This window comes from Populus alba, chromosome 9, assembly GCF_005239225.2.
Source record: "Populus alba chromosome 9, ASM523922v2, whole genome shotgun sequence".
NCBI lineage: Eukaryota > Viridiplantae > Streptophyta > Magnoliopsida > Malpighiales > Salicaceae > Populus > Populus alba.
Genome location: NC_133292.1, coordinates 3805017 through 3830755, shown reverse-complemented (window position 1 = coordinate 3830755; position 25739 = coordinate 3805017). Strand labels below are relative to the sequence as shown.

Genomic DNA, 25739 nt, shown 5'->3' with positions numbered 1-25739 from the left:
ACTCACATGAAAAGACTGGAGGTGAATAGGAAAGGCCATTTTTTCAGCTCAAATGCTTCCAAAGGAAGCATGTTCTTGTTCCACTCCATAGCCCTCCGAATGTGGTCCTACCTACCATGCATATCTTTCCAAATCTTTGCCCGCTTGGAGAGAGAGAGAGAGAAGCGCCTGTGATCCAACGCTCTTTAATGAAGTTGATTATTAAATTAATTTCTATAATTTAGAGATTTACTTAAACCCGCAACTTTAGTCAACGCCTCCATAGACGCACAAAAGCAGACCCGTTTTCTTTTCTTCTTTCTAACAATTAAGGTATATTCCGACCATATTTTAAACATGCACCAAATATAAATGAGAGGATCTTAGTCTTCAATTCAATTTGGGAGTAGATATGCATCCTGTTTGAAATTGTTTATTTATAAATATATTAAAATAATATTTTTTTATTTTTAAAATTTTTAAAACATGGTTCAACCACAATTCCAAATAATATCCTAAAATAAGGCTCAAGCCATATATTGAATAGATCATCCTCAATTAATTTTAATTTTTTTAAATAATAAAAACAATATTATTTTGATTTTTTTTTCTAAAAAATCCAATAAATTTTTGATTGAGTTTTTGATCAAATTAGATTGGATCGATAATTTTTTTATTTTTCTTCAACTCAAACCAGTTTATATCTTTGATCAAATAGATCCCAAGTTAGAGTATGTTTAGCAGTGTAGTAGCGGTTGTTTTTCAAATAACTTTTCGTGCTAAAATACATGTCAATGATGTTTTTTTTATTTTTTAAAAATTATTTTTGACATTAGCACATTAAAACGATCAAAAACATACAAATCGTGTTAAATTTTTGCAATTTTTTTTTTTAATTTTTTAAAAATATGATTTGCACCGAGTTCCTAAATGATGTCTTAATCTATTGAATTCCTTATGGTTTTATAAGACTAGAGGAAATTTTATTTTTCACATTCCATTTAATATTTGAATTCATCTATTTATATATATAAGCATATCTTTAAACTAATTTAAGCTTTAATAAAACTAAATCTTTTACTAATTTATCTTAACAACACATTTTTCTTTTAGATATGATATATCTAAGATAAAATTTTTTTTTTAATACTAATTTTAAGATTAAACTAAAAAAATAAAGGGAAAAACTATACTTTTATCTTATCTACCAAACTATTCTTAATATTTATAAAAGATTTAAAAGAGGTGTTTGAAAATTAATTTTAACATGTTTTTTATTAATAAAAAATTTATTTTAAAATTATTTTAATATTAAAAATAAAATTTAAAAAATAAAAAAATCAATTTAAAAAATAACTCCTTCACCGTGAAGGCTTCACGTTCACAAATATATAAAAGGCGGCTACGAGGTAACATACATTAGCTCCTAAAGGCGAGACCCCATTTTCTGCTTCCTAAGCTGATAAAAAAATTTACCCAAAAGTCAACGCATCTGTGTCTCCATCTCTCCCTCTCCCTCTCTCTCTCTCTCTCTCTCTCTGAACTTCACCTCTGCTTCTCTTCAGTTGCTCTCTCTTTCTTTTATCTCTATGCTAATGAATTACTATAACTTACAGTGATTCAGTTCATACCAAAAAAATTCTAATGGGAAACGGTTTTGGTAAACTGACGGTCTGTTTCACCGGAACTGGAGATGCTCGCCGGAGAAAGGATATATCAGTACTTAACCCATTAGACGAAGGTCTAGGTCACTCCTTTTGCTATGTGAGACCTGACCCGGCCCGATTATCCTCCTCCAAAGTACACTCAGAGGAAACAACCACCTTCCGTACCATATCCGGTGCCTCCGTCAGCGCCAACACGTCAACGCCACTCTCCACTGCCTTCATCGATCCTTATGTTTATAAGACCATCGATCGAGCTGCTGCTTTTGAGAGCTCAACTTCTTTTGCTTCGATTCCTCTGCAACCAATTCCCAGAAGCCTATTTGGGTCCATCAATTCTGGCCCCTTAACAGGAAACTCGGCCCTGAATCCTTGTTCAGGTCCGATGGAGAGGGGTTTCTTGTCGGGTCCGATTGAGAGAGGATTCATGTCAGGTCCGTTGGATCGTGGGTTGTTCTCGGGTCCGCTGGAAAAGGGCAGTTCTGATCAGTTTCAAAGAAGCTTTTCCCATGGTGGTTTTGCTTTTAGATCCAGATCAGGAAAAAGGTCGCTGATTCGAGTCTTACGAAGAGCAATATCTAAAAAGATAACTCGTGGACAGAACTCGGTTGTAGCTCCCATAAAAGGGGGTGTTGGTGTTGGTGTTGTTAAAGAACCTGAGTGGATACTGAGTTCAGAGAAGCAGAATGAGTTGACAGTGAGTAGTCTTAATTTGAGTAGCGATGGCAGTTTAGAGGATGATGATTCTTTAGAGAGTCAAAATCTTCAATGGGCTCAAGGGAAAGCAGGGGAGGATAGGGTCCATGTTGTTGTATCGGAGGAGCATGGTTGGGTTTTTGTTGGGATTTATGATGGATTCAATGGCCCAGATGCGCCTGATTATCTTTTATCCAATCTCTACTCTGCTGTGCATAAAGAGCTTAAAGGTTTGTTGTGGGATGATAAGTTTGATTCTGATAAAATATCTGCCCCTGCATCTTCCCCTGTTCAAACAGATACTAGTAATTCTGTTGAAAGTACCAATCCAAGATTGGAAAATGTGCTACATAACAGTGAAACTAATGGGAATTGCGGAAATGATCAATGTTATCGGTATTTGGATCGAGATAATCATCCGAGTGCGAGTTGGGAAGTTGGTTTTGATATGAATTTGAAGAGAAAAAAGAGCAGGAGTTCCAAAGGGAAGTATAGAGGAGCTGCTAAAAAATGGGAGGAGAATCAGAGGAGATGGAAATGCGAATGGGACAGGGAAAGAATGGAACTTGATAAGAGATTAAAGGAGCAATTGAATCGATCGGGATCAGATACTAGCCCAATAAACCATGCAGATGTGTTGGAAGCTTTGTCTCAGGCTTTGAAGAAAACAGAGGACTCCTATTTGGATATTGCAGACAAAATGCTAGTGGAGAATCCGGAGCTGGCTTTAATGGGTTCTTGTGTTCTTGTGATGTTAATGAAGGGCGAAGATGTTTATGTGATGAATGTGGGTGATAGTCGAGCAGTATTAGCACAGAAGGCAGAGCCTGATTATTGGCTAGGGAAGATTAGACAGGACTTGGAAAGAATTAATGAGGAAACATTGCATGATCTTGAAGCTTCTGATGGTGAAAGATCAAATTCAATGCCTAGTTTGACGGCCTCGCAGCTTAGTGTTGATCATAGCACCAGTGTGGAAGAGGTATAATTAGCTTTCAGTTTGTGGTAACCAAATCTTTGTTCAGACCAATTTAGCATGTCCACTCCTTTTTGTTTTCATTACATCGGTGTGAACTATATCTGAATGCCGTGTTGTCTGCATTTCAGGAAGTGCAAAGAATAAAAAACGAACACCCAGATGATGCTTGTGCTTTGTTGAATGACCGTGTGAAAGGTTCATTGAAGGTTACTCGGGCATTTGGTGCTGGTTTTCTCAAGCAGGTATGATCGCAATTTAAACATCCGGACTCTCTTTTTTTAGGGTTAAGAAGCTCAATTCTTTTTCCATTGTTTGGGGTCTAAGTTGTCAGAAGGATATATCACTAATTGCTTGAGAAATGTAAGCTTGGAATACATAGCACTGAGATGTTCCTCCTAATTTCTTCTCTGAATAGCAAGTTATAACACTAATAATGCATTTGAGAGAGAAAGGTGCACCTGCTTGTACTGCTGCTATTAATATAATAGCTAACATATCAATTCGGGAAGAAAAGGGAAACATGGTTCAGTGATACTTGAATTTGAAATAGTTACATGAAGGATACTACGATGCCTATGCCTCATGTTCTCATTTTAAACAAATAGCAGGGGAGCAGGAAGGGGGAGCATCCAGAGCATTTGATTGTTTAGAACTATAAAGTGGAGAACTGATACTTGTATCATCCATTTGTGCTCACAAAGTATTGCCAACTGAGAGGACAGAATATTTTGGCGACGCAGTTTTTGTGTGCTTTTGCTTTTGCAATGCGGCGCCGCTTCTCACATTTTTTATTTCCCTTCTGCAGCCTAGATGGAACGACGCACTTCTAGAGATGTTCAGAATTGACTACATTGGCAATTCCCCTTACATAACTTGTTTACCATCGCTCTACCACCACAGACTGGGCCCTAAAGACAGGTTTCTGATTTTATCATCCGATGGGCTTTATCAATACTTAACAAACGAAGAAGCTGTTTATGAAGTTGAGCTTTTCATCACGTTGCAACCCGAAGGAGATCCAGCTCAACATCTGGTCGAGGAAGTTCTGTTCCGTGCAGCCAAGAAAGCTGGTATTGTTGAAGTGTTGATAAGAAAGTTGAGTTGTCTGTCTGCAGCAAAAACAATTATGGAAACTGAAAGTGACTTTGCTCGTTGTTAATTGCAGGTATGGACTTCCACGAGTTGCTCCAAATACCGCAGGGAGATCGACGGCGGTACCATGATGATGTTTCCATCATTGTTATTTCTTTAGAGGGAAGGATATGGAGATCGTGTGTATAATAAAGTAGAGAAAGATACAGGTAGAAGATATAGAGACATCTGCGAAAAAACCAGGCATTTCCTTTTTGCCTTTTCTTCTTCTTTTCTTCTTTTTCCTGGTCACCTTTGTAACACACATGACAATTAAGCTCAGGGGATTCCATCTTGAGAAACTTAGCTGTGCGATCAACTTGGGTGGTGAGGAGTGTAAAGGTGTAAAAGCTGGTTCTCTCCTTGATTATAAACCGTCATAGAAAATTGTAATTTTCTAAAAATAAATGGCATTCCTTTTGTAAAGGGTTTTGTTCCATTCCTTGTTCCTTTTCACTTGTACATGGGATTGGTTTTGGAAGCAACAGCTAACGTAGCATCTGCTTCTTTGCTACCCTTCTTTTTGTAAAGAAATCTGTACTTTCTCGAACAAAATATTTTTGTATGAGAATATGTGGTCAGTGGCCTTGTTATTTCACAGATATCATAGCTTTTTGCCCTTTGTTTAACAAGGATACGTTGGTTCCTTAAAGCTTGAGAAGCACTCAGCAAATTCTACTGGAAACATGCTTTTGACATTTCCCCCATCAGTCAAGCCAGCACGATGGTTCTTGTGCTCTTTCCCATCCATTGACAACATTGTGAACACTGGCTATGAACTACCTTATCGCTTAAAGATTGGCTAGCACTTTGCTTCCTAAGTCGCAGGGTTGAAATCTTCAATTTGGTCATAAAGATCTGTGTATATAATTTGATATTTTCCAAAATTGCAGTCGGTCAACGTAGCTTTCAGTCAATTCTATAGAATTTTCCGGTCATAATCAAATTTGCGGTGGTTGGTTTGGTGAGTGAGGGAGTGCTAGTCATAAGCAAATCCCTCGCTGACCCATCATAAAGTCAAAGAAACCCATCGCTCTTTTCTTCTTCTTTCTCAGCAATAACAACCAATCAGCATTAAAACCCTCAAATTCTCTTCGACCATCCACATTTTTTGTGCATGTCTATCGCTTATGCCACGCAGCAAAACAGTAGCCCTGAGATGAGGTTACAGACAGGGGCGTGGCTTGCTTGGCTGACCAGGTCATAAATCTCTCCAACTGCTAACTACTTCGAAATTGGACAGTAAATGCACTGTGGTTAGGGGATGGCGAGGTTGTTGTCAGACCTCATCGGTCATAAAAACCTGTCACTATGTTATTCATTTCAAACCACCATTTTTTTCAGCAATGATGCGCTGCGCTTGTAGCCTATCCCTTTCATTTTCTTGTAGTTTTTGTATGTGATGTCAAGCTTGGAGTGGTTAATGTATTCATCCATGTCACTGATGCATGACGATTCATGCAACAAACAAATTAATAACAATATGAACTAGTTGTTGTTGACCATTTCGCAGCATTCCTGGCTGTTATAAATGAGTTTCTGCCGTGCAGTTCATGTTCTAAAAACCAAAATATCAAAATAATATTTTTTATTTAAAAACATGGGTTGCACTAAAGCCGCGCCTGCATTCTCAACCAGTTCCTATATATCAAACAAACCAAGAACGAAAATGTGGGTGATTTTGAAAAAGAAAGAAAGATATGGTTTCTAGTTTCAGCAATGAGCAAACAGGACATCAGTATGCATCTGGGCCTGCAAAACACTTTACCTCACTCATGTCCAAGAATCAAAACACCTTATATGTGAATTCTTCAGCCTTTTATTCTTCTGGTTATTAAGCAATAAAAGTGGCAGTAATTAACACAATTGAACTATTTTCCTTATTTTTCAATTTTAATGGTGAGAATTCCGATCTATTTCAAAGGTCAAAAACATTAGTGACTAGCCCTAACCGCCGTTTAGTTGTTTGACTGTTGATAGAGTAAAAATCTATATGGCTGTAAGAGGGATTTTTATTTTTTTATTTTTTTATGGCTATAATTTTAAAACCATCCTCCATACGAGTTTAAGTTGGATGTCCTCGACCCAAAACTTTACCTACCCTTTAATCTGTAAGTGCAATTTTAGTTAAAAATCAGGAGAAACCTCTTGATTAGTCCCCCAACTATTCACTGATTCTTGTTGTAGCTCCCTAACAAAAAAACTTTCTTCAGTTGAGTCCCTCTTTATTTAAAACTTCTCAATTAGCCCCCTCCCCCCATCCCTTGACGTCGCTTGGCAGTAAAGAAAACACTTGATGCGAGCTAAAATTGCGTTTAAAGTAATGTAGTAAGATTCTATGTTGCATCATCTTCAGCTATTATGAGATGTAGCATTTTGGACATAAGGTCTCATCCTTCAATATTAGCAGTAAATCTAATTATAAAGTTTTGTATTGCTTTTCAACAGAACTTGATTTTGATACTCTTCCATCACCTGTCAATCTACTTATAAAGTTTCTATCATACATCGATTACGGATCGCGAAGGAATTCATATGTAGATCCGACGAATGGATCCCTGCATGAATAATCATTACTAACAGAATGACTGATATAATCTGGTCAGTGTATCGCTATTAGAATTCTACATTTTACCTAAGGAATATTCCATTGGTAGTTAGATAATAATTTTGTCGATATGATTTTTACCGATAGGCTCACAAGCAGTTACTACTCGTTGGAAAAACTTTCCTAAATAATTCCTATTTTGTCGGTTAATTCATTGGCAATGTAATCACTTATAGATTTACAAATGAAAAAATAGTATTAAACAAGAAAAAATTACCCACTTTATTTTGTCAATATTACTATCGATGAGTATTATATTTCACCAACAAAAAAGACCATTTATAATTCCATAGATAGTTTATTTTTATCATTACCGTCGGTTCAATTCCATTGGGGATTAAATAATGGCAGTGTATTTCCTGTAAATATGATATTTCATTGATAAAATTGACCATTTGTAATTTTATCAGTGATTTTTTTTTTATTACCAACAATTAATTTTATTGGTGATTGAACAGTGACAGTGATATTTTTGTAATTTTTTTCTAACTCTCTGAAATATACCGATGCACTTAATCCGTCGGTAAGACCATAAATAATTTTAGTAAAATATGTTTTATAAAAAATCTAATAAAGCGAGTAGAAAGTAATTAAAATAAAATAAAAATCAAATGATCTTGATAGGACTATAAAAGTAAAAGGGCCACGATAGGCAAGAAGGAAGAACTGAGGTTCAGGTTAGAGCGAGTGACCAGGTTCCTTTGCTGTCGGTCCAGCCATTGAAGGTTCAAGTCCTACTCCTCTAAAGCGTTTTGAAGGAAGGAATCGAGCGTTCCTTTCCCCCCAGATCAATGAAGAAGGGAGCACTTTGACCCGCTGGTAAGGTGCTAGGAAGGGGATAAAAAAGAAAAGGCAAACAGGTGATGAGTAGACTTAGCTGCAGAACTAGCTCTTTCATTCGCCGAATCACACCTAGAAGGGGATTGTGCCAGGGCATCAGCGAGAAAGACTTCCATCGAGAAGGATCGGAAGCACTACAAATCTTAAAATTTATCAGTTCTCAAATACAATTCTTTTAGAAGATAGGGGTTAAAGTAATTAAAATCAAATAAAAATCAAATATTTATTGTGAACTAAATGGAGTCGGTTATAATGACCCTGCTATTGTGAAAAAATATGCTAGACACGTATAATTGGGTGAAATTTTTGAATTAGATCGTGCTACTTTGAAATCCAATGGTGTTTTTCGTAGTAGTCCAAAGGGTTGGTTTACTTTTGGACATTCTTCGTTTGCCCTGCTCTTCTTCTTTGGACACATTTGGCATCGCTCTTGAACCTTGTTTAGAGATGTTTTTGCTAGTATTGATCCAGATTTAGACGCTCAGGTGGAATTTGGAGCATTCCAAAAACTTGGAGATACAATTCTTTGAGAAGATAGGGGTTGGTCTTCACCAAGACCAAGAGGCGATAAGGCGAAGTACATAGACCACTCATCTATGATTTCAACTCCATAAATAATCGTTTGGGTTTGGTCGTCTTAGCATTAAGTAGTTTTGTCTCACCAGCAAGATGGGTCATCCAAGTTTCAACTTACTACTTTAAAATTAAATCAAACTCCAAAGTTTAAGTGCTCAGAACCGATTGCAATCATCCAACAGTTGAAATATTTTGGGTCGTCCGCAAGTCCCCTATTGTAATGTTTGAGATATTGTAACCCGATTTCTATTGAGTTTTAGATCGGTTGATGGATTGCTTCCGTATCTCTCATGCAACTAGGCGTTATACATTTCATGAAAAAAAAGTAAGCAAATTCAAAAAAATAATAACTTGAGGGAATAAATTATTGAAATCTAACATGCCATGAAGTATTGAGCTTAGCTATCCACGAGTTGTTGTACCCTTTTTTAACAGTCATCATTTTGCACGTGTATTTTTATAAAAAGCTCCATCAATCTTGATTCACGTGCAAGAACCACAGCTTGCAAGAGAAAAAAAATTTTAGTTAAACATATCCATATAAAACATAAATTGTAAAAAAAAAAAGTAATAAAAAAAGAATATTACTATCCGTTTTGCATGCAAAATGAACAGAATGGATCCACTAGTATGTGTTGTAATGGAGCAATAAATCTGCATGTTCTGATTCCCACACCGGATTGTGACTATCTTATAAAATGCTCAAAGTTATGTGCTGAATATATTCTGCCTATACAGCCTTCGAGATGTACAAAGGTCTGAAATCATTCCAAATTCGCCAAATCCTTCCAGCCTAAAAGCTATTTTTTTTAGCATATTTTTTTTTTGTTTTTTTCTGTTTTTCGTACCAAAAATCACGCAACCTATATGATACAAATGAATTAGGTTAATAAATGAAAAATTAAAATTTTAACTTTTGGATAAAAATATTTTTCTTGGCTTCAATCTTAACTAGTTGTAACATAATTCTCTAAAACCCTTCTAACAACAACGTTGTCAACTTTATCTAGTAAAGTTTTTCTTGCATTTCAAATTTGTAAAAGAATAACTTCATTAATATTAATAAACTAACTAAATTAACATAATAAAAAATGGTTTAAGTTAATACTAACCTTAAAATTTATGAACCATGCATTAATCACAGGTTTCTATTCAAGATTTTTGAAAACTTGACTTCATTGAAACTATGGCACTTCCATTGATGATTTTATTGCTGATGTTATCGTTCAAGTAACTTCAATATTTATAAACCTAAAATTACATTCGTTAATTGAAATTAATTTTCTAAAGATTATTAATTGTTTTTTATTTTTTAGTAATGCATGAAAGGAAAACAAACTTGCATTAAGTGATAAGCTTCCATTGAGTAAGGTACTTCCTAGTAAATGAATCCCGCTCTAAAAAGATCTCCTCTCGTATGGCGGCATAACACTCGATGAGCCCGCATCGAGAGTGGCTGCCTATGCCTCAGGTACATGTTCATGGTCGGCACTTAACGACTCATGGTCTTAAGAAACGCTACTAAAAGAACTAACAACGATCTTGTTCGTACAATGCGCTATTGACTTTTTTCTATACATCTACATAAATTAAAAGATTTAAAAAGGTAATAAGATTCTTATTCTTAAAAAAAAAAAAGATTTACTAGCATCTCTCCTATGTAAGAAACTAACCAAAATTTTATTACCTGCATATACAATAAAAATAAATAAAGCCACAAACCATTTGATTTTATTTATGATTATTATTTTATCCTTAAAGTTGTTATCACCTAATTCCCAATACAATAAACTACAAACTATGATGTAAAAATAACCAATTGTTTTACCTATAAACTTTACCCTATATCTAAACATTCTATTTCATTTTAATCATAATCATGGTTAAACATAGTTTCATCAACATACCAATCCAATTTAAGCATAGTAACATTACTTAAAACACTAAAACTTATACAATTCCAAAAATTTCCGTACTTTTCATCATTCCAAAATATACTAACAATAAGTAAATTCTTAGTAACATGCATTACAATATTCACAAGTAATTCCTAACCTCCCAACATCATTGAAACATAATAAATCAACCTAATGAAATCAAATCTATAAATCTCTAATCCCTAACTATAGCCAACCACTAAAAGCTTCAATTTTTTAAATTGTTTTTTAAAGATTGAGGATTTAAGTGTATTTTGCACAAAATCTTTGGCACGCCACTCGGGTTTGGCGCCCTTTTTATTTTATTATCTTTTCTTCCAATTTTATATTTACCTAAGAAATCAAAAGCAATTGGACTTCAATTAAGATCAAATTGCTCAAAATAAAATTTTAACAACTAAAATGAATTAGTTAAAAATGAACATTAAGTCCATAATATTTTGTGAGTTTGTGAACAATGCCCATTTACAATAAAAAAACCCACACTTTTTAGTGTTTTCTATAATTTTCAATTTTTGATATGTTAGAATGTTACCACAACATATCAAAAAAAAAATATGTATAATAAAATCACATCTTTTTCTTGTCAATGGTCATTTCTTACCTATTTGAAACGACAAAGACACCTATCAAACACCCACCTCTTAATCAATAGGCAACAAGGCACCGTAACCAACAAGACCAACCTTTCTACCACTGATAATCATCTTTTCTCCACTCTCCATGTGATACTGTAACTTTATTCATTGTGAGTTACCTGCAACACTACTTTTACGTGCTCTATGAGGTAAGTGATGTTACCAAATTCTATCAATGCCTTAGGTTACCAAGTAAGTATTGAAACAATTCAAGTTCATTAAGGAGAAACCACAAACAACAATTTCAGGAATCATAAATAACCATTCAACAAAAACACACAGTATTCACAAATATACTCTTCCACATTCTTTACTCTCTTGTATATTATTTTCCTCTTATATTTTACTAACTTTAGCATTGGAGGGTCTGTGTTTTGACAAAGGACTTGTTTTATAGGAAAACTTGGGAAACACATCCAGTTAACCCTCTAGACTAAGGACAAGTTCGGTCAATCTGGATATTGGCTAAGTCAATAATTTCATCAACTCATCAATTAGGTCAAGCCTAATCATTCTACTAATCAAAGATCATAGCCCGCGAAAAGTCCAATCCATAAGTTTTCACAACTTTATCACTATAATAAAGGTGCTTTTTGCAACCCCATATGTCTAAGAATAATAAATAAAAGTACATTGTGGTTTTTAAATAAAACTTACATACAACTACACTTTCAACCAACTCCATTATCAAATTATTAGAACAATTTTAATGAAATTTTTTTAATTGCCTCATTTCAACATTGTAAATTGTTTTAAAAGATGAAACTAGTCGTGTTCCCGCACTATGTCGCTGGACATTTTTTTGTATTAAGAATGAAGTTTAGTTAGTGCAAACACATTTTTTAAAAAAAGAAAAAAATTGTGCCTCGAATCATAGACCAGAATGAGTCAAATAAGTTGGTTTTATTTTAATCAAATGATTAAAACATATATAATGACAACAAATGGATCAAATAAAAAAAAAGTGATAACGATAACAATAACGATAACTTGAGAAATAATTATTTTTGTAAACAGGACTCATGATGCAACTTAGTTTTCAGCTCATTAAATACAGAAGGATAAAATTGGATAAGAGAAAAGATAAAAAAAAAAAAAAAATGGTTTGAGTCAATTGAGTTAGCATGACAAACCTGTAATTTAGGGAATAAGAAATGAGCCAACTCAAGCTAAACCATCAAACTTGTGACTTAAGTCATGAGATCAGGATAACCTGGTAGAAAAATACATAAAAAATCACAAAGCTAAAAAGAAAATAAGAAAAAAATAATGCCAACCCTTGTTAATTTTTTAAACCCGTGACTTGATGCATTATACCAAAAACACCATATCTAAAAAAACCACGAAGTTTAATTCTTAACTAATTAAATGTTGAAGGATTCACTTGGAAAAAGAATATCAATTACACAAAAGGAACAAAACAAAAAATAAAAATTGAAATAATAGGGATCAAATTTGAAATAAAATAAAATTTATTTTTGGTTGAAGGGTAAAATTAAAAAAAAATATTAAACAAAAGGACCAAAAAAATCAAAAGAATGAGGTTCGAAATAAAAACAAAATTTTGATTGAAGGTGAGGTTGAAAAGAAAAATCAATTCAACAAAAGACTTAAAAAATAATCAAAAGAATGAGGATCAAATGAGAAAAAATAATATATAGCAAATTTGGATGGAAAGATGAAATTAAAACAAATAAAAGTTCTATAAAAAGAAAAATAACAAAAAATAGAAATCAAAAGAATAAATATTAAAATTGAAATACCAATAACAAAAAAGGTTAAGCTATGATATTCAGGGGGAGAGAAAAAAAAAAAAAAAAAAACCCACCAACAACAAAACAGACCACCACCACTGACACACGTGGCTTCACCAGAAAGAGGACGTGGTGTCGTTCTCAATGACACAATAAAAAAGTATTTATGAATGCTGGGAGGAGTTGCAATTATTGTCCGAAAGGCGTGGTGCCTTTGACATGCTAGGGAGTGTGCCATATATATCGCCCAAAAGGTGTTGGCACCTTCTACACGCGCTCCACTTTTTTGTTTATTTTTATATATTTGATCAAATACCGAATTTCCTCAAAGTTGACTTTATAATAATGAAAAGACCATTGTGAAAGGACAAACCCATACACTGAAGTTTTAATTTTTTTTTTCATTTAAGGTTATTTTAGTTATTTCATCATGCTTTTTAATTTTTAATCATTTTTTATATTTGATCAAAACCATTATGGAAATACAAAAATATCCCTTCATGCTAGTTTTAATTTTTTTTTTTTATTTTAATGATAGTTTAGTTCTGTCATTGTGCATGTAATGAAAATGAGAAAATACGTATTTGTTCTTTGTCAGTATGGTAATGATTAATGAGCTTTGTAAAAATATTTTAATACCCTTTAAAGCTAGTGTTAAATTTTTTGATTGTGGAGATAAAGAAATTATTATATTGTTCGAATGAATAATAATGCAAATGGATCCGATGAAAAGTTTTGATCAAAGGGAATTTAGCTTTCTATTTATTTATTGTACATACCATTTAGTTAGATGTGGTAAAAATATAATATTAATGTAAAAAAAATTATATTTTACTATCAATGTTAATGTTAAACATTGATGTTTGATTGATCTGTAATACATGCAAATTTTGTCTGGAAACATGCTTTGTGATTGAGGAGTTATTGGATAAATTGGGCAATTAGCTTAGAAATAAAAGAAAATATACTAATTAACACAACATTAACACAACAGTAAAAGTATTTAGTAAAATAACACATTTTACAATGTAACGGATTAGAAACGTCTTATTTAATTAAAATTATTGTTCTGATATTAATTAAATTCAGCCTTCCACCAAAATTGCAATTACAAGAAAATACCAATTTCAAGCAAACGCCTCCTCATACTGCCCATTTCCAAACAATCTATTGCCATGCAGTTTTACTTTATTTCCTTCATCAAAGTCATTTCCGTTAACTTTTGAAGCTGCTTTTGTTGTGGTGGTGTCGCCGGTGGAGATGCACAGCCGATGGAGAAGGGAAGAACTACAAATCTTTCGTTATGATCTCTCATTCTCTATGTATATAACAAAATCAAACACAAAATCTAAAAGGGGAATGCATGCATTCAAGAGTTACACAGGATTAGATTCGGAATGAAAGAATTGGCATGAAAAATATATCGAGTTGTTATATAACAAAATCAAATTTTCTTACATTACCCTAGTATATTTAAAAGAATAATGATTTTTTTTTAGATTTTGGTATCTAAGTTTAAGTTTAAAAATAAGCAAATTAATAATCTAGTAGGTGAGCCAGTGATACGAAATTGAAACTAAAGGATTTGTTTTCTATGTGATTTTAGGTTTGAGCCATATAATTGCTAATATGATAACCATCAGAGGCTAACATAGTCATTAACTTTAGAGTCCGTGGGATTAGTCGAGGTGTACGCAAACTGGCTCGGACATCTATATTAATAATAATAAATAAAAAAAAATCACCTTAAAATGATTTTTTTTTTGTTAAGAGAGAAGATGATGATATAAAACAAATTGCTGGTTTTGTTTGGTGATACGATTACTTTTATTTATTTTAAAGGGAGCATTGAGTAATTTAAACGCAAATAACTGATTTTGTTAAGAAATTCATAAAAACACACTAACACTTGTAAAAAGACTAATTAATTATCTTTAAGACAAGAATACCAATTAATTAATTTTGTACAATTAGAGGGACTGGTAATTTATTCAAAACAAACCTCCAAACTGTCAAAATCACCCCGCTCCTTCCAGGGACATAATTTCTGCAGGAAGATGGAGAAGAGGACAAAAACATTTTGATACAGACACAAAGTTGAAATTCAAACTGGGAACCCTCCGTCCATAATGTTTACTGTGGACATGTTGGCATGACATCCATTATTCATATAAAAAAACCTAGACATCCTTTTCACTATTTTACTTTACCTTGAAATAATCGCTATTAACATAATTTCCGTCCCTTGAATTAAATATTATTTTGAATTTGTCCACTCTAAGAATTTAAGTTCTTATTGGTTAGGGTAGCCCTGATGTAAAAATAACTCTTAGGATTTTCCTTTTCTCGGCTGATTCTGAATCCTGAATCATGTCTATCTTAAGCAAAAGCAATGGCAACAACAATATAGGGACGCTGTCATTCCATGAACTTAAGAAGCAAACCTCTTTCTTCTTCAAGGAAAAGATCAAGAGTGCTAGATTAGCTCTCACTGATGTCACACCAGCAGAACTGTAAGGCATTTGTTATTTATGGGTTAAGCTTTTAAACACCAGTAGTGATTCATTTCAACTAGTATTTGACATGATATTGGGTGTATTATTATGTCTTTTTGATATGGGTTATGTGTGTTTTCTTGATGATGCTTGTATAATATTTGGAAGGTTGACTGAAGAAGCTACGAATGGGAATTCATGGGCTCCAGACAGTCCTACCCTTGGATCCATTTCAAGGGCTGCTTTTGAAGTTGATGATTATTGGAGAATTGTGGAGATCCTACACAAGAGGTTTTCATTTCTGGTTCCATGGTCTTTTTCTCTTTAAAATCATTCCTTTTCTCATGAATTGCATGATCTTGATACCTACATTTTATGTTTGAATCTTTCGGCCAAATCAGATTCTTGAGATTTGAAAGAAAGAACTGGAGGCCCTCTTACAATTCCCTTATTATACTTGAACACTTGTTGACTCATGGACCAGAGAGTGTGGCAGGGGAGTTTCAGATTGACAAAGATGTTATTAGGGAGATGGAAAGCTTTCAGTGTATAGATGTGAAAGGGTCTGTGATTCTTTTTATACTTGTCTTCATATATATTTCTGTTATTCTGATGATCTTTGGATGTATATAGATGCTTTATAAGCATTTTTGGCCTTGTCGTCACAAAAAATGAAAAATACGTGCAGATTCAACTGGGGTCTCGCTGTTAGAAAGAAATCAGAGAGAATCTTGAACCTGCTTGAAAAAGAACCTCTTCTCAAAGAAGAAAGAGAGCGAGCTAGAAAGGTTACTAGAGGGATTCAGGGATTTGGTAGCTTCTGCCACAGTTCTTCATCAGCGCGAGGCATTCTACAGGAATCTTCTAATGGAACATTTGCAAGAAGTAATTCTCAGAATGATTCCTGGGAAAATAAATTCTTGTCCCCGAAAGAAGAAAATTCGATCCAAACATTTCAAAAGAGCCGAAATGACGCAAATTATGAGTCTGGCCAGAAAAGGGTGAATCTGGATTCTTGGGATAGTGTCAACAATTGGCAGGTGCTCGAGAAACCTGGAACAAATCTCAAAGAAAACTTGGCTCCTAAAAAGGAAGTACATCTATGGAACGACACAAGGGAGGCTGCTCCACTTTTGGCTGGTCGGAGAGATGAACCAAAGATCATAGAGGAAGATCATCCCTTTAGTGATGCTGAGAACCAAACTTCTGCTTCCCTCCTTTCAGCTAGAGATGGGATATTGCAAGGATGTTAGGATTTCAATCTAGTCAACAACACGTCTGCGAATTTCTTTGTACAATTAGTCAGTGGCCAAGGTTTTTTCTTATCATACTCGTTGCGGGTTTGATAATTATATGCCCCTCAGAAGAATCAGGCGTGCATTGAATTTCTGCTATGTTAATGTATAATGAGATAAGACGGGTTTGTTTAGCACTTTTTGAAATTGTTATCAACTGCCTTTGCTTTTGATCAAGAGAAATGAAATAGTTCCCGTACAGACTCCTAGCTCCATGGCTTAATATGATTGCATCAAAGTTTGCCATTTCTAGTCAGAAGCTTCAAATTTCTTAGACATCTATACACACCCAGCTTGCATAACAATGGTTTTCAGGTTTAATTCACTTGGCCGGAACCAATTCTGTACAAATAATCAAACACAGCGGAATTTTATCGCAGCGTTTGAAATACTACCCGCTATTTTACATGCAGTGATTTCCATTATATACACGGTGAAGCAAGGATAGCCTAAAATGCAATCTATACAAACATGATGAACACGCCATGTAACTGAATGCATGGGATTTTAAGTTTGGCAAAGCCAGTCTTGTATTGCAAGACGCAAAGCATGGTTGGGAGTAAGAAGCAAGTGGCTTAATCTCAAATTGGTCATTGGTGATGTTTCACGGCCATTTGCCAGCCATTCACGCAAGGCTTCTCCTTCATACGTGAACCCATCAGCTGCCACCTGAGGGTCGTGCATTATTTCCTGAAAGAAAACCATTTGATATGTAAGCCAGCTTGAGCAAAATATGACACCTCTGCTCTAGGGTAATCAGCATGTGGCAAAAATTGCACTTTGGAGGAATGCCTTTTCAACTTCAATATGACATTGAGCCTGTAAGTACTGATAAAGCCAAGCCTATGCATATGCATACCTAGAAAATGAAATAATTGCAGGAAAGAGGTGTGGGGAAGAGGGAGAAAGGGCGTGTCTGTAGTGTACAAATTTACAATCATGTTACTCTCAATTTCATTGTACACGTGTGCTATCTTTACCTGGAGAATTGGGCACAAGAAGATAGATGGAACCGGTCTCTCCTCTGAAACATGCAACTGTTCCAATTCCCTCACCAGTGTAGGAGTTAAGTCTGGTCTATCCCTGCTGCGTAATTCACAGAACTGCAGGCTCAAATCCACCAGTTGCCTTGCCACAAACATCGGCCATTCTCCAGCTGATGGATCCAGAATTGAGGCTAATTTCCCACATGAGAGTGTTCTACGCACCTTACCTAGTAATCCAACAGGTGGCTTCCCAGTGAGTAGCTGCAGAATGATCACTCCAAAGGCATAGATGTCAGACTTCGGTGTCAAAACTCCAATTCTTTGGAACTCCGGATCTGTATACGGAAAGGAACCTTTTGGCTCATTGCTCCTATGAATACTTGGGCAATAAAGACTGTCCTCAGTTACCAGCCTGCAAATTCCAAACCCACATATCTTGCAGCTAAGTTCAGAATTCAGGAGGATGTTTTGTGGTTTAAGATCACCATGGACAATCTTTTCAGGTTTGGAAGAGTGCAAGAAGCAAAGGGTACTTGAGATTTCAGCTATAATGCGTGCTCGGATCTTCCATGTCAAAGGGGAAATGTTGCTTTTCTGGAAAAGGCGATCTTGGAGGCTCCCATTGGGCAAGTACTCGTATACAAGAGACCATGCTTCTGGACATGCACCAAGCAAAGTCACCAGATGAGGATGCTGCAGTTTGCCCAGAACTTGGACCTGGTTAAATAAAAACTGCATGTTATTTCAGACATATGATTTGATATAAAAGGTGCAAGGAAATTAAGCCAAAGCAATTCAATTTTAGCATTCTAGATTCTGAATCAGATGGTTTATTATGCGTCTCACAGATGACAACATTATTCTGAATCAGATTGCTAAATATGCCCATTGTTTTCTGATCGTCTCAAACATCATAATACTATGAAGATCATATCTAACTGTGGATTTGTCCAAATAATTGTCAAGTAACCAGGGACACCCAAGGCATGTATGTAAACAATTTAAAAGGATTAATAGTGATATTTTCAAGTCATGACTACAAGAAGCTCCAGTGAAGAACTACATGTGACATCTCTCTCTACATAGATAGAAAGAGCGGGAGGGAGATCTCTAACCTCCTTTTGAAACTCTAATTGCCCTTGCGTGTTATTTGGATGCAGCCTCTTTATAGCAACAGTTCTACCCAACATTTCACCTTTGTAAACACAACCACAACCTCCCTGACCCAGTTTGAAGCTCTCAGAGAAGTTGCATGTTGCAGTTTGCAAATCAGACAAAGAAAATTCTGCTAGTTCAGGCAACTCTTCAGTAATTCCAAGAATTCCATTGCAGTTTGAAGCTCCTGCCTGCCCATGGCTTCTCCACCGCTCAAGCCAATGTACAGCTTCGATTTTCTGCTGTCGAATCCTCTGCTTTTCCTGCCTCAGAGATGAAATGGATGTTCGAATGAGTTTCAATTCTCCACCAGCTTCCTCAGACCTGCGATTTGCTTCCTGTGCACGACTGTCTAGAAGAGCAACATTTCTCATGGTCCTCTCTAGCTTTCTAGTTGCTTCATCTTTCTCTTCCAATAGCTTTTCTTGCTCCATTATTGTATTATTGAGTGCATCTTCAGCTTCTTTTCTAAGTTTAACTTCATGTGCATGGGCAGATTCAAAGATTTTGACCTGATGAGAAGAGAGGCATTAGATTTTCTCTCCAATGAAAAACAAGTACAGCATATACAAAAGTTAGCCTCAAGGAAATGATTGAGAGTACCCTTCTTTTATTTCACATGTTTCTTAAATCTTCAAATATCCAGCACACTCCCCTAACTTAACCGTCCATATAAATATTTCAGAGAAAAAAGCGAGAATATATTTGGGACTACTTGATAGATTCCATGATGTGAATTTGTATTAGTTGCCATGACTAATTTGAAAAGGCAAGCTGTCGAAATACATTAAAAAAGATTAATGAAATGTTAATGTCTGTTTTTTAAGCAATTTTTTTCATTTGATTATTGCCTATAAACTATTAGAGAATAATATAAATCATATCTTGAAGTCTCATCTAATAGTTTAAGTTTTTAGATTGGGATGGCTTTTGACATGGTATTAGAGCCTTTTTGATCAAGCAATCATGAGTTTGAATCTCACCACCCCTATTTTATTTAATAAAATTATACACAAGGTAGCAGGCATGTACAAGTTTCAAGCCCAAAGAGATTTCACTTGAGAAGGTATATTAAATAATAATACATATCATATCTTAGAGTCTCAATTAATAACTTAAGATTTTGAATTGAGATGATTATTTAACATAAGCAAAGAAAATAATTTTGAAATTTCACAAGATAAATGTGAAAAAAAGTGTCGTGCATCCCAAGTTTTCTTTTCTTGTTGACCTTTTCTCTTTACAATTGATTCAACATGCAAGTACAGACCTCTAGTGTGAGGGGCACAAAAATTTTGATATTTCTACCAAGAATATTCAGATCATACTAGGGACAAATTAAGTTGAACACTAATTTATAGTCTCCTCCAAAGTATATGCTCCAAGGAGTCATAAATACAGCCACATTATCTGCAAACTAAATTCAGAAATAAACCAGGAATATTGAAGTGCAGTTACCTTGCTGATAGCTTCCAACATTTTGCGCTTCAAAAAATCTTCAAATGATTCATTCCCCAATGCTTCTGTTTCTAATCGCACTTCTTCGACATGAGAATGTGAGCTTTCTTCCTCCAATTTTGAATCAGAACCTGAAGAAACTCTTCTTTCAGTGGAAGTGCATCCTGGAGCACAGCTGCTACTTGAACTCTGGAGAGGATGGCAGGACCGTGAACTATAAGAACTATATATAGTTGGCAACACTGATTCTGCACACACTGATTCATTCTGAACAAAGCCGCTAATTCTGGCACAGGATATTCTTGCAGCAGAGTTTGATCGAAGATTATTTTTTTGGAATGGCAAGTTACTCTTGCTATATCGCAAAGATTCAGATCTTAGAGTTTCAAAACTCATATTCTCAGCATGATCACATTTTGGTAGAGGATTTGAATTTTCAGAAGCTTCTCTCGTCCACACATGTTTCCCTTTGTTGATAAACCATATCTCACAGAAAAAAGGAGCATATTTTGCTGCATAGTTTTCTTTGCTGGAGCTCTTTTTAACCTTCATACAACTGCATCGAACCATTTCGATTGAAAACAACAAAAATATAGATGGGTGAACAAAAACAAAGAACATATCCAAGTAGAGCACAACACATCCAGTATGCAAAACAGTAACAGGAAACCAAAGTTTGTGCCGGGAAAATACAAGTCTGCTGTTGAAAATTTGCTTCGGGGGCAAGATGATAAAGGCATTACTATCCTGTTCTGAAGCTGACTTAAGCACTCAAAAAGTGAGTGGAGTCTTTGACTGAGAATGTATATTTGTCTTAAGAGATGATAACGCGTTATATTTTTACTATATAATCTATCGGTGCATGGCTTACAGGTTTGAAAAACATGAAACCATGCAGTGCCAAAGACAGGTGCTGCAGCGCTAGAATCAACAAAAGCATTTTCACTTACGAGAGACTTCATGGCGATCACCCCAAAACTCATACAAGTGATTGAGATAATACTGGTGATCTACTTACTTTTCTGTTACAGCCCCCATAACAAGCTTCCTCACACCATGTCTGTTCACCAATTCTACAATCCCCTTATGGACTTGGTCGTTTTCAATTATAATAATAGTTGCTTCAACCTGCAAAGTGAGCATTTTCCCAGTGATTAGCAAAGAAAATAAATGTCTGTAATGAAGAATCATTCAACTGGTTACTCTACATGCAAATGCATTAAATTAATACTATAACTAAATCAAGTTGCCATTAAAAATTTTAAATAAAAAGAACAAGTCCCTACAGAGCTTGGCAGCAGTGTCAAAGGCAAAGTTGCATTTTTTAACAGCAGAATTAGACCAGGAAGAGTACCACCCTATCTTGAAGTCAAGTGACATGAAAATCACTTCCCAAGCAACATTAAAATATCATTCCTCTACATGCAAGGGCGGAGGGATGTTAAATGCTTGAGTGGGCTATATAGCCTAGGTTAAGATTTTTTCAATATTTTACTAGTTTTATGTAAAATATTCTAAAAATTTACGTGAAGCTTTCTAATATGATGCTTTAACTTGAGATAAAATTTCAAAATTTTTAGAGAAATTCAAAAATTTGATGAAAAAATCACAATTTAACAAGTTTTATGTTATTGGGCATAATTTTCAATGCGACCATCAAATTGAATTAAAATTTTACGAGGGATCTTAAAATATATTAAATAAAATCTGATTAAAATTTTAAAATGAATGTAGCTTAATAGTAATAACAAAAAAAAACTATCAAATAAAAAAAAAAACGACTCATTAAAAATAAAATAGTTATTTGTCATTAAAAATAAAAATAAAAAAACTAGTTTTTCCTTCCTTTTATATGCTGCTGACTCAATAGAAATATAGTAGGAAAAAAAAACGAGAGAGAAAGAAAGAAAAGTAAGGAAAAAACATATAAAAAATCAAAAAAAAAAAATTTAAAAATCTTATAAACTTACAAAGTCTAATTTATAAAATATTAATCTAAATAAAAATAAAAAATAAAGTGAAGAAAGTAAATATTGAGAAAGGAAAAAAAATTTAATTATTTTATTTTTTAATTAATATAAAATTATTATTTTATTCTGGTTGAAAAGTTGTTACAATATCAATTCAAATTTAATTATAAATAAATTATATTTCACATAATATAACTTTAATAATAAATTTATTTTTTATTTTATTTTAATTTTATATACTTTTAAATTCATTTTTTTAATATTTTAAATAACATATTTAAATTAAAACTTTATTATCATCTTTAAAAATTCAAATACAGAAGTTAATAATTAATTTTAAATTTTTTTATATATATTTTATTTAATAGCGCAGGAATGTCACAGCCTTGCCTACATGTACAGAGAGATAATCTGGGAGACAACGCACCTTTGCTCTACTACAAATGATCAGATAATAATCTATAAGTTTCTTTGTCTGCTCATTCTCCTCCCTTCGAAATGCTGACACTACTTCAGCATTTGCTTGACTTGCGGGCAGTTTCCCCACTACAATAAAAATCCCAGCAACAACAAAATTAACAGTAAATTAAAGAATAAAGAAAAACCCCATCTTGGATCCAAGAAACTTTCTAAGAATAACCCAACAAAGAACAAGAATCGAAGGAAAAAAGAAGATAGAAATTGAACTCGACAAACATTTCAAGATTGGAGTACAGTATATAGACCAAAAAAAAAGCAAGAGAGAGAATTTACAGGGAGTAGGTATCAGAGGAGAAGGACGGTGAACGTGAAGCAAGCAAATTTGTCTGGTTCCTAAGATATTGAAAACCCAGTTGAGCAAGCTCAAAGCTTTCTCTGAAGAATTCCCCACAGCCACATACACTCTTTCGTTGCTACCTTCTTCAGCAATGTCCAGCAACTGATCAGAGCTCAACATCCGGTCAGGCCCGACCACTAAACCCGAAGAATGGGATTTTGGGTTCGGGTTGTGATGGGGCGGGTGGGCGGGGTGTAGGAGCTCCATCTTGTTGGAGAAGCTAGAGAGAGAATCTCGTATTTCTTCGAATGAGTCGCAGGATTTGGGAAGAGGAGCAACTCAAAGGTGAGATTTTGTGGAATTGGAATATTATAATTCTTTATTTATTTATTTGGGGGAAGGGGGGTGTTCAGTGTTTGTCGGTTTCCAAGAAATGAGGGTAGAGGACGTTGGACATTTGTGTTGACTTTTAGTGGAGATGCAGGAAGGGGGAAAGAGCCACTGGCAGGATTAGAGAGAGAGAGAGAGAGAGAGGGCACGTGTAGAATACTTTTGTGTAGTAAACTGAAGAGACTGCGTGGCATGAGAGTACGTCATCACATGTTTGGGGTATTGTATCAACTACTGTAATGGAATTCGATCTTCTTTGTTTAGCGTTTGAAATTTTGATAGTAATTATAGTTTAAAATATTTTTTATTTAAAAATATATTAAAATAATATTTTTTAATTTTAAAAAATTATTTTGTAAATTAAAATAATTTAAAAATATAAAAAAAAAATATTTAAAACAAATTCAAAATTTTAAAAAATATAGTTTCAACCACATTTTTAAATACAACCTTAAAATAATACCAAAATAAAAATCTAGAAAATAATGTTATCATCATAAAAATAAAAATAATAAATAAATGAGATGTTTAGGAGTTAAGTTCTTACATAAGTACGCAACTTGTAAACTAACTTGTTATTGGATTGTTTTGAGTTTACTTGACTCACTCAATCTCATATTTAAGCACTTAGAGCATCTCCAATGAAAAATGTTATATTGAAGAGCCAAATAGAGAAAATGGCTTTTTGAATAGTGTAAATATAACTTTTTTTATTATGTGTATTCCAATGGTAAAAAACTATTTAGAAAAGCCATTTATATTTTAATATATTTCATGTTAAATTAATTTTAATATAATTATATAACTAATTTAGATATTTTATATATAACATAATTATGATGTTATTAATTATATAATTAATATGAGTAATTTATAAAAATAATATAAAATTAATGAAGTAATATGAAAGTTAAAAGATATAATTTAAAATTTATTTATATGAATATTTTTAATTTTAAGTTTTATATGTTATTGTTAAAAATTTAATTTTTTAAAAGTAAATTCAAATTCAAACTTTGAAAAAATGACCGCCAACTTTCTATTTTGAACTTCTTATGTTAACATAATTTTCAAGTTTTTTATGTTGTTTTTTTTCATTATGGTTGTTATCTTTTAAGTTAATTAATCATACTTATTATTATTAAGTGTTAGAGGAATTTTATATTTAAAATAACCAAGAATTTTCTACATATTTAATTAAAAATACATTACATTACAATAAATCAATCAAAGTTAATTAAAAATCAAAACCCCTCTTTTGCATAATTTCTAACTTTCTATTTTGAAAATACGCTGCAGAAATTGAATCCAAATTAAAAATATCTATTTTCATAATTTGTTCTTCTTTCTCAATCCTGTCCAATTCTTGTTTCTCTTGACTTTGTTGAATTATCATGGCTTATTGCTCTAACATAATTTTTCTGTCTTGTTTCTTCTGATCCTCAATTTCAACTAGAGTTTCCTTGAATTGTTGTAAGACAGTTACATTCCTAACTTTATCTTTTCCTTGTCTACATTTAAGTCGTTCCTTTGCAGCCTTCTGACCGATTGGTCTATCTTGATAAATCAATGGTTTATTATCTTCTTCTAAACTAACAGAATCAGGGGTAGATGGAGTTGATGAAGCCGGACTTGCATTGACATGACCTTTTTGTTTCTTGTTTGACCTTTGATGTTGACTTGCACGCTCAAATTGCCATTTGGGTTCTTTTCTTAAAATAACCCAACAATGTTCTAGTTGAAATCGTTTGCCAACGCAAGAAGCATACATTTGTCGAGCATCATTAATCTGGTAAAAAAATAAATAAATTAAATAATGTTAAAATATATGTTAAACAATTAACATAGAAATGAATATTAACATTACCCTTGATTCTTCGGTCATTCCACTTTGCTGACGATTTTTAATTTGAGTAACAAATCTAACAAATTTACCGACTTCTTTATTTATTTCTTGCCATCTACTTGAGATGCTTATTTGTGAATGATTATTCAAGTTTCCCCCATTCTCTACAAAGCAAGCATGTGTGGGAGCCCATAACTATTTTGTTTGTTATTCAACTCTTGTAATTGGATCCTTGCTTGTATTTAGCCATGCAGAGACAAGTAAACAATTCTTCTCTGGTGAGAATTTTTTACTTCTTTGTGATTTTTTTGCCGAATAGACATTTAAATTCGAGCATGTTAAGTCATCAACCAATTGATTAGAATCACTTGGTTGAGAGAGAATATCTTCTGACTCACTTATAAAAATGTTGGTAAAAGAGCTTGGAAAATTTGAATCCACCTACATTAAAAAAAAAAAAATCAAGTTAAAACCTTATAAGAGAGTGTAAAAGAAGCTCACATTCAATGTCTAACAATTTTGTAGTTTTCATACATGCGAATTAATAATAAGCGTTGCCTCCTACTTGTTTTAACATAACAATTT

General features: G+C 33.7%; 3 protein-coding genes across 3 annotated transcripts; 2 read left to right on the top strand and 1 right to left on the bottom strand.

The window, feature by feature from the left end:
* The first annotated feature begins 1415 nt into the window (after positions 1-1415).
* LOC118053725 (probable protein phosphatase 2C 23) lies at positions 1416-4888 on the top strand. Its single transcript, XM_035065066.2, has 4 exons — positions 1416-3321; positions 3447-3560; positions 4124-4388; positions 4484-4888. The coding sequence occupies exons 1-4, from the start codon at positions 1624-1626 to the stop codon at positions 4597-4599; spliced, it is 2193 nt and encodes a 730-aa protein (XP_034920957.1). The 5' UTR covers positions 1416-1623; the 3' UTR covers positions 4600-4888.
* A 10095-nt stretch (positions 4889-14983) lies between these two features.
* On the top strand, positions 14984-16729 carry LOC118053727 (epsin-3). The gene is made up of 4 exons (XM_035065068.2): positions 14984-15315; positions 15466-15588; positions 15699-15860; positions 15986-16729. Exons 1-4 carry the CDS (start codon positions 15173-15175, stop codon positions 16548-16550), a joined length of 993 nt encoding a protein of 330 aa, XP_034920959.1. The 5' UTR covers positions 14984-15172; the 3' UTR covers positions 16551-16729.
* Positions 16730-16886: 157 nt separating this feature from the next.
* On the bottom strand, positions 16887-23419 carry LOC118053726 (U-box domain-containing protein 33). Its single transcript, XM_035065067.2, has 7 exons — positions 22915-23419; positions 22589-22707; positions 21210-21319; positions 20192-20747; positions 18694-19245; positions 17573-18295; positions 16887-17282 (listed from the first exon to the last, which is right to left on the bottom strand). Exons 1-7 carry the CDS (start codon positions 23183-23185, stop codon positions 17100-17102), a joined length of 2514 nt encoding a protein of 837 aa, XP_034920958.1. The 5' UTR covers positions 23186-23419; the 3' UTR covers positions 16887-17099.
* Between the last annotated feature and the right edge of the window lie 2320 nt (positions 23420-25739).